The 13,677-nt window shown below is 38.2% G+C and overlaps 1 protein-coding gene across 4 annotated transcripts in view; it reads right to left on the bottom strand.

The window, feature by feature from the left end:
* Positions 1–13,677, bottom strand: part of nbeal2 (neurobeachin-like 2) — an 85,276-nt gene that overhangs the window by 26,737 nt on the left and 44,862 nt on the right. For all 4 annotated transcript variants that reach the window (XM_077209378.1, XM_077209396.1, XM_077209406.1 and 1 more), the window contains 12 exons: positions 13,432–13,603; positions 12,494–12,627; positions 9,693–9,852; positions 9,399–9,501; positions 9,140–9,290; positions 8,108–8,266; positions 7,813–7,972; positions 7,641–7,729; positions 4,918–5,613; positions 3,947–4,122; positions 1,649–1,805; positions 372–518 (listed from right to left, as the gene is read on the bottom strand). In XM_077209378.1, coding sequence (XP_077065493.1) covers positions 372–518; positions 1,649–1,805; positions 3,947–4,122; positions 4,918–5,613; positions 7,641–7,729; positions 7,813–7,972; positions 8,108–8,266; positions 9,140–9,290; positions 9,399–9,501; positions 9,693–9,852; positions 12,494–12,627; positions 13,432–13,603 — 2,304 coding nt within the window. The remainder of the gene's footprint in view (positions 1–371; positions 519–1,648; positions 1,806–3,946; positions 4,123–4,917; positions 5,614–7,640; positions 7,730–7,812; positions 7,973–8,107; positions 8,267–9,139; positions 9,291–9,398; positions 9,502–9,692; positions 9,853–12,493; positions 12,628–13,431; positions 13,604–13,677) is intronic.

Raw genomic sequence — 13,677 nt, 5'->3', positions numbered from 1 at the left:
GAGAAGAACGATAAAAAACCCCACACATCTCCATATACGGACATCTGCTCTCCATTGGAATGAACTAAACCTACTTACAAAAAAAAAAAAAGCTCTTTAAAGCCCAAAAGCATTTCTAATAATTCTGAACATGACCATGGAAAATGTGTGTGAGTTTTTAACACTCCACCTGAGGAAGGGAGAATAACAACTGTGCAATTTCAACACCATAGTTTATTTTATTTAGTTTTGGACTATCATAATAATCATTCAGTTCATCCCACATAATCAGCAAATAAAAACACATTGGTAAATGTCAAAGAACAAGAATTTCAAAAAAACAACCCTGGAATCCCTGGTTTATCTAGTAAGACGGGTGTATATGTGTGTACCTGTGGGTTCTGCTGCTGCTGAATGTATCCAGTGATGATACGCAAGCCAATCAGAGACATCTCTTTGAGCTCAGCAGACCCGGCTGACCCGGGGGTCGTGTGCCACGCTTGCAGCCTGTCCAGCAGATTTACCACCCCTTCAAAGATCTGCCACGAATATAGACACACTCTTATAGTCATTTAAAAATTAACACATTGTTTACAGTAAAAAAGCAACACCTGAAGAAAGTTTCCTTAAAATGAATTATTTATATTACATATATGATTAGACAGTACATATGAGATTCTATGTGAGTGGGATAGTGTGCTCATATTGTCTTACTACCCAGATCCAGATCCTTAGAAGTTGTGTGTTATACGCTTAAAAGTTTGGGGTCAAAGATTAAGATTGTGATGAGATTTTTTTTAAATAAGCAATTAATACTTTTATTCAGCACTGATGACGCACTGAATTGATTGAAAATGACAGCAATGTTTTTATTTATGTATTATATTTATTTAATATATTTATATTTCAAGTAAATGCTGTTCTTTTGAACTTTCTATTCATTAAAAAAAAAATCACAGTTTCCATAAAAATATTAAACAGCACAACTATTTTTAACATTGATAATAATAATAAATGTTTCTTGAGCTCCAAATCTGCATATTAGAATGATTTCTGAAGGATCATGTAACACAGAAGAGTGGATTAATGATGCTGAAAATTTAGATTAGCCATCACAGGAATAAATTACATTTTAACATATATAAAAAAGTTACAATAAATTGTAATAATATTTCACAATAATATTGTTTTTACTATATTTAAAAAAAATACCTTTTAAAAAAGCCTTGGTGAGTCTTTCGAAGACTTTCAAAAAAAAATTACTGATCCCAAATGATTAAAAAGCAGTGTTATGTTATGCAGATCTGAATTTTTGCAGTATTGACAAGTCAGAATTATGTAGTTTAGTCTGAACAGCAAAAAAAATACACAAAAAAACAAAAAAAAAACAACACAACTGAAATCTGATGTTTACAAACTCAACCTGTGATTTAAAATCTTAACATCAGATCTTTTTGGTTATGTGGATCAATGATCTTTATGATCTGTTTCCAAATACAATTATTTTTCCTAACAGATTTAAAAGCCAAATTGGATTTGTGTGTAGTGTGAACATCCTCATTCTGAGTATCCTCCAACTTCTTGTTTCAAACTCTTCTGGCTTTGGAATAAGAGTCTGTGAGTTATAAAATCAATTCTCAGAGTAAGAATACATCAATCCAATCCTAACCTTCTCACTCCATAGTGTTTGATTGGCAGTGCCCTCAGCGAATAGGAAGTCCTGGAGCAGTCTGAGGAGGCGAAGCAAAGAAGGCAGATGGTGCAGAGACACACCCTGAGAGTCCCTCAAATCTGACAGAGACGACTCCAGCATCATCTCCAACAGACTACAACACACATAAGACACATGAGGCATCTCTACCACCCCCACCAGCTTATAATGTTTTTTCACAGCCACAAAACATAGACAATACAATTTGTCTTGAACAAGTCATCAGACAGGCACACCCTAAGACTTAAAGTAAAAACAAGCTCTATGCTGATGCAATGCTGAAGCCACACCAAAAAAAGCAACAGCTTAGTAGCGCAAAGAACTTCTGCCCTCCAGAGATCCCCACCCTGATCTGAACCAAAGGAATCCAGAAACCGCTTTAATGTACGGTACCTCCCTTCAGCCTCTGATCTCTACTGAATTTCAAATGCAGTAGCTGTTCTCATAATAGGGCCCATTTGCAACCTAAAGAGGCCATATTATGCCTTGATTTTGGTTTTGAGGTCTGCTAGAACAGGTTTTCATGCTTGAATGTTCAAAAAATTATAAAAAAAGTTTCCAAATATTTTACATTATCGCAGCACCTCTCTTCCCAGTCTGTCAGTAACGTGTCTCTACCCAGTTTAGTTCTTGTGTCTATGAAACCCTTCTTTCAAAAAAAGGAGAAATGTGTTCTGCTTGGCCGGCTAGACCAGTGTGTTGTGATTGGTCAACCGCTTTGAGCGTGTTTCAGAAATGCCAATGAGTTTTAACACACTACTAACGCAACTCAACCTCATCTCCTTTTTTTTGCGTGTACCTTGGATGGGAATAATTATAAAGAGGAATATTGTGACATGTACGTTCCCAAAAGACTACAATCGAGCTCAGAAACAGTGCTTTCTGCTATAGAGAACAACTCCCTTTGGATTTTAAAACAGCAACATTACACACCAAAGAAAGATGAAAATGTAAAAAAAAGCATAATAGGTCCTCTTTAAAACAAGCTTTACAATATATAAAAAAGAAAATCTTCTCAGTTCTCGCGCATGCGTCGTGTGTCGCTTTCGTGAGCTCACTTCAGAGGCCCACACAGAAGAAAATTAATAGTAAAATGAAGTCGTTATTTAGTTTTTTTTGCGTACAAAAAGTATTCTTGTCGCTTGATAAACTTAAGGTTGAGGCACTGTAGTCACTTGGACTATTTTAACGATGTCTTTACTAACTGTTCTGGGCCGGCAGATGCAATTACCTAGCAGCCTATGAAGGAGTGAGCCAGCTCTCAGATTTAATCAAAAATATCTTCATTTGTGTTCCGAAGATGAACGAAAGTCTTATGGGGTTGGAACAAAATGAGGGCGAGTAATTACTGACAGAATTTTCATTGGGTGTAATAACCCTTTAAGTCCTCGGCCTTCTTTTTTTCTGGTAATCTGTTTTACTTAGTGACAGATCATTTCCTCTGTATTGTGATGTACATCTATTTCTGTTTCATCGCAACTTTTAAGTCTTTAGCGCATCTCTCTTCATCAAGCCGCACTACTTGAGGTATAAGATGCAAAATATAAATAGTTAGTGATAGGGTTTGGTTCAAAGTTCATTCAGTTTCAAAAGGTTAAATCTTCAAAGTTCAATCAGTCTGAAAAAAAATAACCCGTCAGTCTTCATTTTAGCTCTCTGGGACAGAGGAATTGTTAAAGATGCAGTCGGCAAGTCAGGCAGATTGAGGGGATTTTTTACAACTCTCATGCCCCTCCCCCACTACCACTGAGCACCCTCCCATCGAGTTTGTGCTTGTCAGTGCGTGTACTTTCTGAGAACGCGCCCATCTCTTCAGCATCGATCAACACCATGGAGTACTCGAACGTAGGCTGCCCTGGCTAATTTACCCATATATAGCAACTGATAGATTTTCTCTCCGCCATCATGCTTCGTACAATCCAAAACACCTGCGAACTTCAGGCGTGTGCATGTGATATTGTAACGTGCGAGAGGCGGGAGGGGGGATCTGTGGCGTGTGCACGAACTGTGATTGACAGTCAGATCTCTCACGGCCCTGCGCTGATTGGACCAGAAGAACCGGGAGCAGTGGATTTTTGCTCAACAAATAACAGGCTCTGGGTGGAGGTAGAAGCGCATTTTTTTTCTAAAACCGGCTGATTTATGTTGTTCTGTCGGAGCATAGTGTCAGTTTCAGTGAATATGATCAAAAAAATCTTGTCGACTGCAGCTTTAATGCAACATTAACATTAACCATTAAAGTTCTACGTTTCTGACCTGCGTTTGATGTCGTCAGGTGGCCGCACCAGTTGGCAGGACGAGCCAAGCTTGGTAAGGACAGAGAACACCTGACCCCTTTCTCTCCATATCACATCCTCAGACCCCTCAGTGCCACTCCAAAGCACAGAGAATACGATGTTTGTCAGCAAATTGCACAACTCCTCCTCTGGAGCCTAATGGGGGACAAAGAGGCACGTTTTTATCTATCAGAGTTATCAAAGTATCACAAAGTTTGACTAGTGTGTTCTGAATGGATATTAGCACATTATTATGTGGTTGCTGGAGGGGTTCTGGGTGGATACAAGATAGTTACCTATTAGCCCTTTGTCAAAAGAGCTGCAAAAAAACAGGTTAAACCAGCCAAGGTTGTTTGCTAGTCTTAGCTTCTTTAAGTTGATCTTGCAGCTTGGCCAATCTTGTCTAGCTAGTGTTTTTTCCAGGATGGTCAAGTGTCCATAATATCCTACTCCCTACACTCTGGTACATCCTTTAATTATTGGGTTTCAATCCAACTATTTTATTCTATTTTTTGCAAATGAACAAGTAACTTGGATTACTTTTATCATGCTTTTTACTTTGCTTTTCATTTGGTCTATAATTACACCCTGCTATATTGTCTGTTATCCTGTTTCAGCGTCTAAATCCCAAATCTACCCGTCAACCTTTATTCACTATTCCCTACATTATTTTACTAATATAGTCCACTGAATGAACAATTCAGACAACTTGTGTGCCGGAAGTGCTGTAGATGGCATATTCATTCAGTGTCAAGCTCACAGTGCATGGGTCTAGAGGCTAGGCGTTGAGTGTACATCTGTTGTACACTTAATTTTGAATAGAGTGCAACTGGGATTGAATGAGTGTACTCAATAATGTCCACTATGGTTTTGGACTCCAGCACAAATGGCTGTCCCCTTAAATAGAGTATGGGGGTGATTCTGGACACCGCCAGGGTGTTCAGCATGTACCTGTGGGTTGGATGTGTTGGAGATGGTGTCAGTAGGTGGTTCAGTGGTATAGCTTGTGTCATCCAGAACGTTGGACAGACTGGAGCTCTTGCGTGGTCTCATGCCTGGGAAGGTCTTAGGGAATGTGTTCTCCAGAGGAGAAGGGGTCTCTGACTGGCTACCCACAGGGGTCTGAGGTCCCTTTTGGAGTTCCAACTCAAAGGGTGAACTGAAAGGTGAGAGAGGCTGATACACACTTTCCTCTTCCTCTAGCAGGCGGGACGATGATGGAATGTCCACGGTGTTGGACAGGGAGGACGAATGACTGCTTTGTTCTCCAGAGTCAAATGGCTTGAAGTGGAGGGAACCGTTCCTGAGTTGTTCGGTTGACGGGGGAGACTGGGAGAGGTCAGAGTAGCCCTCGGACACATCCTGAGTTTCTCCTTCTTCCTCCTCATACTCCTCTTCATGGCGGGCAGTGAGGGAGATGTAGACGTTCTGCCGAGTGTCCTCCATTACGCTGTCCTCGCGATGGAAGACGGGTCTGGAAAGAACAGGGTCCAGCGAGGTGGTGGGGCTGGATAAAGAATTGGATTGGCTGCGAACGCGAGACTCGTACGATTCTTTGACGTAGAGTTTGGTGAGAACATCCTGCCAGCCGGATTGACGAGCAAGCTGCTTCACATACTCTTCATTAGAGTAGATCAAGTGGAAGAGCTACAGGAATGAAAGATGAAGACAGAAATGTTCATTAATTCATATAATAATTAGTCATTTAGATGAGTATGTATGTGTATATTTAGAAATAGGCTTGGTTTTGCAGTTTTAAATATGCACTGTCACTATGCTGTATTTTGCAAGGGAATCTATATTGTCAGATGTAAGGTATCTTCTATTAAAACCTTTGAAATACTTGAGAGAATCGTTTTGTTCGGCGGTGTGAACTTGATAAGATGATTTGCAGAGTGAGTCAAATTTTGAAACAGTAACTATGCTTTTTTTCTTTTTATTGTGATATACAGTATTGTTCTAGCTAATCAAAAGAACCTGTCTTAACCAATTAAGGTAAGGTAACAAAAAAAAAACTGTTAGTAAGCTAGTTAACCACACAGGCTAACTGAAAGCACAATCATATCCCAGTTTGGTTTGTAATGCATGATCATGAATGTACTTATTATTATGTAGCGACTGAGACCAATCAGACACAGTTATTTGTCATGGTTAACAAATAATCTTTAAGGCTCACTCTGGGACCTGTGGCCCCATCCCCTTAGCGCAGGGGTCGGCAACACAAAATGTAGAAAGAGCCATATTGGCCCCCCCCAAAAAAAAAAAATCTGTCTGAAGCCGCAAAAAATGAAAAGCCTTATATAAGCCTTATAATGAAGCCAACACATGCTGTAAGTGTTATATTAGCCCCCTAGTGTCAAAATGATAAGTAGGCTACACATACATAATGAGCATTCATGATTAAATGTTTATCTTCCCTGCAGCGCATCCTGGAGAGAATGACGCACCACGTGACTACTCTGCTGTACGATGGTGCTTTAAGTTTAACTTCCATTATAGTTTTAATGTATTATGTTTCGTTGCATTGATGAAATTAAAGAAATACAATAAAGAAATCAGATTTTTGATGTCATTTTTACTTTAGGATTCGAAAAAACAACAAAATGTGCAACGTGCATGGCCTCCTGTAATTTCAGACCTCCCCATGGAAATAAAATGCAGTCCTCTTCAATCCTCAATAATACAATACGATACTCTTCTCTTTCCCCCCTTATCTGGGCAACAGACAGAGTGCAATAAAACAGCAGCCTTTTGAAACGAACTGAAAAGTATTTGAAACATGCATAAAACATTCATTAAAACTAAAAACATAAAAGCATCCCAGTAATGCCCGCAGACATCCCAAGTTTCCCGGAAGTTCCAGGAGTCTCCCGCATATTGATAGTGGCTCCCTGATGCCCGCAAATTAGTTCAAATCTCCCGGATTCTACAGCTCGCGAGCTCCAAACCTTGTAGCGCACGTACGGCAGAGAGGGAGAGACCTTACGTGTGTGTGCAAATGTGCATGTGTGCCTCATGAAGCGCATGTAATTCTTCGTTGACAGAAATGTTGAAATTAAATATTTATTATACACATTTTTACAAAAAAACACTTCGAAAAACTTTAACAATGTTTGTCATGTTTTTTCTCCAACAGAAATTATATTAAAACAAAAAATATTTTTCCATTTTCATATTTTTGAAAAAGCTCCAGGGAGCCACTAGGGCGGCGCTTAAGAGCCGCATGCGGCTCTGGAGCCGCGGGTTGCCGACCTCTGCCCTAGCGGGTGCAAGAGGGGCCTTTTCTACCCCTTTTCTTAGAATAAATGAATAATCAAAAGAGTTTGTTGGACGAACTGATTAATTGATTGTAATATTAAGTTAGCTACATCAAGTTAAGCTTTAATACTTTCATTTCACTAAAAGAGAAAATAATTTTCCATGATCCTGCTGGGAAAAAAACAAACAAAACAAACAAACAGATTATTAAGCTGATCAAGCTGGTCTCCAAGCCCTGCCAAGTTAATTGTTTTGGCAGCTGATCTTCCAGGCTGACAAGCTAAGACCAAACGGACCAAATAAAGAAGTGGTCAAAACCCCTATAAAACCAGCCTACTAAACCAGCTATGACCAGGGTGAAAAGACCAGCCAACCAGCTGAGAGTGGTTTTAGCTATTTTTTCAGCATTGACTCACCTTACGACAAATTTCTAGTCGAACACTAAGGTCGGCGCGATGGGACAGATACGCCACTGCCAACAGGTCTCTAAAATTAGGAGTGGGATCTGCACAAAACAGACAAGAAACCAGACCAATCAACACCTGAAGCCTGAGTTGAAAACTACTGCCCACCTTTTCTTCAGTTTACCTGTGGCGAGCACCTGCTCATACAGACAGCGCACAGTTGCCATGGTGATGGGGACGTCTCCAAAGGAGCAGACCAGCCCAAGGTAACTGGAGTCCTTAAGTTTGATGCGCAGTTTATTGCGCTCAGGTACACGCTCACTCTTCAGGACTTTATACATGACCTGCAGAAGAGTAGAAGAGATGTGTTAATATCACACTGAAAGAAACTGATCTCATCTTGATGATTTCAATAACTTCGTGCATCTCAAAACATGCCTTACTGCAATGATTTCTGCACCATTTAAAGTTTTTCTCACCCGGAATAATCTCTCACGAGCCTCGTCGCCATAGTTGTGTTTGAGCAGCAGACAGTAGAGCTGTTCCACCCCTCGATCCAGAAGAACCGTCACAGCCTGTTCACGTGGATGAGGGGAACTCCTCAACACAGTGTATAACACATCCAGAATACTGATCAACTACAGAGAGAGAGAGAGAGAGAGAGAGAGAGAGAGAGAGAGAGAGAGAGAGAGAGATTCAGTCACGACTCTGCAAGCTCTAGTCCTACTAGAATATTCCCATAATAATAAATGAAAAAAAAATTAAAGAAAAGAGTTTCTGTTTTAATCTTTATTTTTCACTGTAATAAAATAAGAATTTGTCTTAAAATGTTCATTAATGATATTAAATTGACATTGACAAACCTGAATTTTGTGTCAGTGTTATTTTAGTATAGTTTTTCTCAATATATTTAATTAGATTTTATTTTTTATTTTTAATATTGTAATTTTAATTAAAGTTTTTAATTAAAGTTTAAGTTTTAGTCATTTTGTAATAATATGTAATAATATTTATTTTTAATTTAATAATATTCAATAATATTTTAATAATATTTAATAATATTTTAATATTTAATAATAATTGTTAACATTTTTATTAGTTTTTGTTTTTAAAATAGATATAGTTTTTGTTAAGTTTCAGTTTTTAGTTTGTTTAGTTTTAGTTATTAATTTTAGTACTTTAAGTTTAAATGAAAATGAGAAATATTGCCTTGGCAACTAGCTAAAATAAAATATGTTTTTTTCCATATTTAATTTAATTTAATTTAATTTGGGCAAATATAGTCCCGCCCCAAAAATAGCACCATTGGTTGATCTAATGTGTCAGGCTGATTGAGAAACTCAAATAAACAATGGTCCGACAAAAACAGACACCGTTTACTCTTTTCAGGAAGTCAACCTACCAGTGTCTGACTACTAACAGTCTCTTATGAGTTTCCATGGGAGTGAGTATACTGCTTTTGAAGGCAGCAACAGATCACTACACTTTAAAACAGAGCTAGTGTGGTTCACCTGTTGCTCATCCTGCACTATAGCAGTGTAGGCTAGTACACTATGCAGCTCCTCAGCAGTGGGAGATTTCAGAAGGTCCTTCAGCAGAGAGAAAAGAGAGATCTGCACCGTCCGCCTCTCTTCAGACAGAGGACTGCCGTCCTTCTCCGCACTGTCGACCCAAAAAAGAGTATAAACATCTTACATCAGCATTACATGTTTAATTTTTTCTTGGATCTATCACTTAAATCATAATAGTACAATTTAAATCTGAACGCACCTGTAGTGTGATCGAATCGAGTCCAGGATGTATTGAACACCGTACCTCTTGCGCGTTTTCAGCTTGCCTTCATTGATGACAGTAGTTAGGTACTGCACATGACCTACAAAGCAACATAAATTCAGAGAAAGGGGTTTGGAATGATATAATCAGGTAAATAATAACCAACTTATCCTTTTTAAGTAAACTATTCCTTTAGGACCTGATTGCTGTTGTTGCATTTAGTGCCAAACAGTTAAAAAACAGTGGCTTATGCTACTGTGATGTGTCGTGGTTGTTGATGTTTTTTTTTACCCAGACAGACAGCAAAGTGGCTGCGGCTCCAGATCCTGAAGTCAAAGAGCAGGTACTGGTACAGTTGTGATAGGAGGGCGTTGTTGCCCTCGTTGGACACCTGCTTGAACAGGAACTGACAGGCCATCAGAACGCTCATGTCCATCATACTGCTGGGGACCTGGAAAGATCAGAAAGTGTTTGTAGTTATTATAGCCATCCATCAATTTGTAATCAAATTAACTAAAGCGATTTCTGGGAAATTTAAATCAACACCTAAACAAACAATTTTGTGAATATTTGCTAGATGTGTGTTCAGTGTTGTGTCGTTTCTACATAGTCCTGGCTGTGTAAATGGGGGGAAAAACCATTGTGGATTGGACCGATCCGCAGAGCACAAAAACATTATTGTCGCCAATTATCAATAGTATACGCTCATGATGGGAGAGGAGGGAGAATGAGCAAGGGGGACATTTGTAGAAAGACTGTAGAAAGAGAGATGGCTGAGAGACATTACAAAAGAGGGGAAGGTCAGAGGAATAAAATTGGAAGAAGAAGGGTTACAATCAGGCAAGAGCTTTAGGACCCGAGCTAATATTGGAAAAGCTTTCCAACGCTGAACAGACATTAGAGAGTGGGAAGGCCTGAAAACGAACACAGAAGTTGCATTGTTTCTGCCCGAAAAGAGAGTAACATTGTTTTTTTTGCTGTTTCATGGAACCAATATATGCTGTTGTTTAATCACAGCTGATTCATCCATACTTGCGCCAGCTGTTAGTTGTTGCATGTGTTGCAAAGGATGTTCATTATTTTGAGGGCTGAGCAATGAAGGGAGAGGTGTGCTTGTTTTGGCGTCTATTTCAAATATCAACATTGTTTCTCAGAAATCGCTTGCTGCACCTTTAAATGATATGATGATTTATGACATTATTTGCATATTTCAAAATATGCTGTGAAAAGCATCCAAATATTTAGAAATGTCTAATTTATGATTAAATTAAACATTGTTGCATAGTGCCTCAATTCAATCTTGAGTTATTCTGATGGTAGGAAAACTCTTTTTTACTTAATTTACATATGTATCAGGAGGCTTGCTTGGATGTCTTTGTTTTGCATTATATATATATTTTTTTTTTACTAATAAATATAAATAAAAAGCAAAATTAAATAAAATGAGTTATTTTTCATCCACCAATTTTTATGCACATTTTGGGATATAGCATAAAAAAAGCTGGATGGAAACACCAAGATGCTTATAAATTATAAAAATGTGCATAAAAAAAGGTTTACGCTAAATTGACAAAAAGGTCAACAGTTGATGTGATTGGATAACTGGATTAACCAGTGGACCGATCTCGTTGCACAGCATCTCAAAAGTTGGTTTGATCATTCTAAAATGTCTGAACCAAAGTCTGTCATCAGAATGATTTGGTATAACGGCCTCCCAGAACTGCCTCACATTATTGTGTTCCCAAACACCAGGCATCCGAACGCAAGATAACTTGACAGCATTTATTGCATTTCGCCTGTGCACTCTAAGTCATTTATGATGTAGGAAAAAAAGAGTCTCAGTGGCTTCCTCGATTGCAGCAATTTCCACTTTTATTACAGATATTTTTAACCAATTTCCAATCCCAGGAATTTACAATTTTTTTCTCTTAAACACATGCGATGGAAACGGTGCTTTATTCACAAATGTTTTATGCGATAATCCAATTTTGCGCACAAGAACTTATTCAGAGCTTTGGATGGAAACATAGCTATTGATAATGGTAATACATTTTCCTTAAACACCATATCAGCATATTAGAATGATTTCTTAAGGATCATGTGACACTGAAGACTACAGTAATGATGCTGAAAGTTAAGCACAGCTACCACAGGAATAAATAAGCATTTTAAATATATTAATAAAAAGTAGTTTTTTGTAATAATATTGTAATGATATTTTACAATACTTTACTGTTAACTGTATTTTTGACAAATAAATGCAGCCTTGGTGAGCAGAAAAAACTCTTTTTACAACATTAAAAAACACAAACGTTTTTTTAAAAAACATGAATTGTTTTTTAATATTAATAAAAAATATGATCAAAAATGGTATTTATATAAATTTTTAATTTAATTTAAATAATGTTTGTCCTACATTAATGTATATAATTGACAGCCTGAATATTTATGCCTGAGGATGGCATACTTACGTAACTGTGTGTGTGTGTGTGTGTGTGTGTGTGTGTGTGTGTGTACTTTCACACAACTCTCAAACTCAATAAACTCTCTTCAAAGGACAGACCTGTCAAGTCACAGCACATCAGAGGCAGATAAGATATGACTTTTAATTCTGTGAAACAATATAAGCCATTGCTGAGCCTAATGTTCCGCAGCAGATCAGCATCTGTTTCTATCAACTTCAGCTGCTGTTTAATTACATGCTGTATCATTTTCACTTATCAACTTCTAATCAAACTACCTTATTAATATCATGTGCCTAGTAACTGATCTTTGTAAAGACAACTATGCAGCTTTTCTTTATATTGATTACGTTAAATAACACACAGAAGTTGGATTGTGCTGTCTTGCTACATATGTGAACTCTTGATTTGAATGCATTTATGCCAGACGCTCAAACACTGCTTGTTCATTTCTTGAAAGATTCCTGGCACCGGATAAAACCTTAAAGCATGTGAAACTGTGGTTGTGTGTGTATTGTGCAATATCATGAGATTGTTAGCACAAGTGTTTCCTAGCAGGATGCTACGCCTTGAAGACACTGTTAGACCTCCAGACGCCCTCTCTATTGACCAGCGTGCGTGTGTGCGTACCTTGCCGAGCATGGCTCCGATGATGGGCGGCCCGTGGCACTGGAGCAGACTCTCCTGATTGGCCGGGTGGTTGCGCAGCATGTTCTTAATCATCAGCAAAAACGCTGCCACACTGTTCTTCTCTAAACGGCCCTCTAACACACAAACACCAGCAATTGGTTTTATATCAGTGAAGTGCAACATTGACAAATAACTGCAACAGCAGCATTACATGAGAAATCAACAGCCAAAGGAAATATAAAGTTTAATAACAGAACACGAAAAACACAATCTTGACTTCAGCCTCTTGCGCAGGCATATATACACACTTACGCAAACACTTAAACACAACTACATGAATCACTAACTAACACTAAGCAAAAACAGCATGCTCAGAAAATATCAATGGTGACTCATACTGCAAATACAGAAAATTTACATCATCAATCTGCTAAGCAGCTCAAAGAGCCACATAACAAGCTGTTAATGGTTCATTCTGTAATGCTGCAGACTTCCATTAAGTTAGATTATTTAAGGACCCTTCATATATTTTGAATCAAAAGCTTTTCCCTCAGATTTTTCACTTTAATGGGTCAACATGTTTTACTTCGAAGTCTGTTTGTAATTCTAAATGGTGATTCTCATCTAGGTTCTAAGTCCTGTAATAAAATGTAATTTTTATATGCAAAATGTATTTATCTCTACAATTACTGTAAAACAATGATTTGATTATTTACCAAAAAATACTACCGAGTTCTATATATATATATATATATATATACGCACACACACATGTATGTATGTGTGTATGTATATATAAAGACTTCAGATGCAAAAAACCTCTGAAGTCCGTCTAAAATTTTCTTTTCAATGAGCATTTTTGTTTTTAATTTTACACTTAGTGACAGACAGACAGACAGACAGACAGACAGACAGTCAGACAGATAGATAGTACTGACCAGATGACTTCCCCAGTGGCAGCAGCATGCCGGCTGGACCCCTGGAGGACGTGAGCTCTGGCCCGAGTAGATCTGAAGTCTCCTGACCTACAGTCTCACTCTGATCCAGTAAACACACCTGCTCCAACAGGGGCAAGAGAGCCCCCATCCCACCTACTGAGCTCAGCACATCCTACACATTACACAAGACAATAAAACTTAATTAGCGTTTACTTCTCCTGCAGGGATGTGTGAGCATAAGCTTTG

This window comes from Siphateles boraxobius, unplaced genomic scaffold (assembly GCF_051911475.1).
Source record: "Siphateles boraxobius isolate OS27281-9 unplaced genomic scaffold, OSU_SipBor_1 12, whole genome shotgun sequence".
In the NCBI taxonomy this organism is placed as follows: Eukaryota; Metazoa; Chordata; class Actinopteri; order Cypriniformes; family Leuciscidae; genus Siphateles; species Siphateles boraxobius.
Note: the sequence above shows the minus strand (reverse complement) of the source record. Positions and strands in the feature narration are given on the sequence as shown.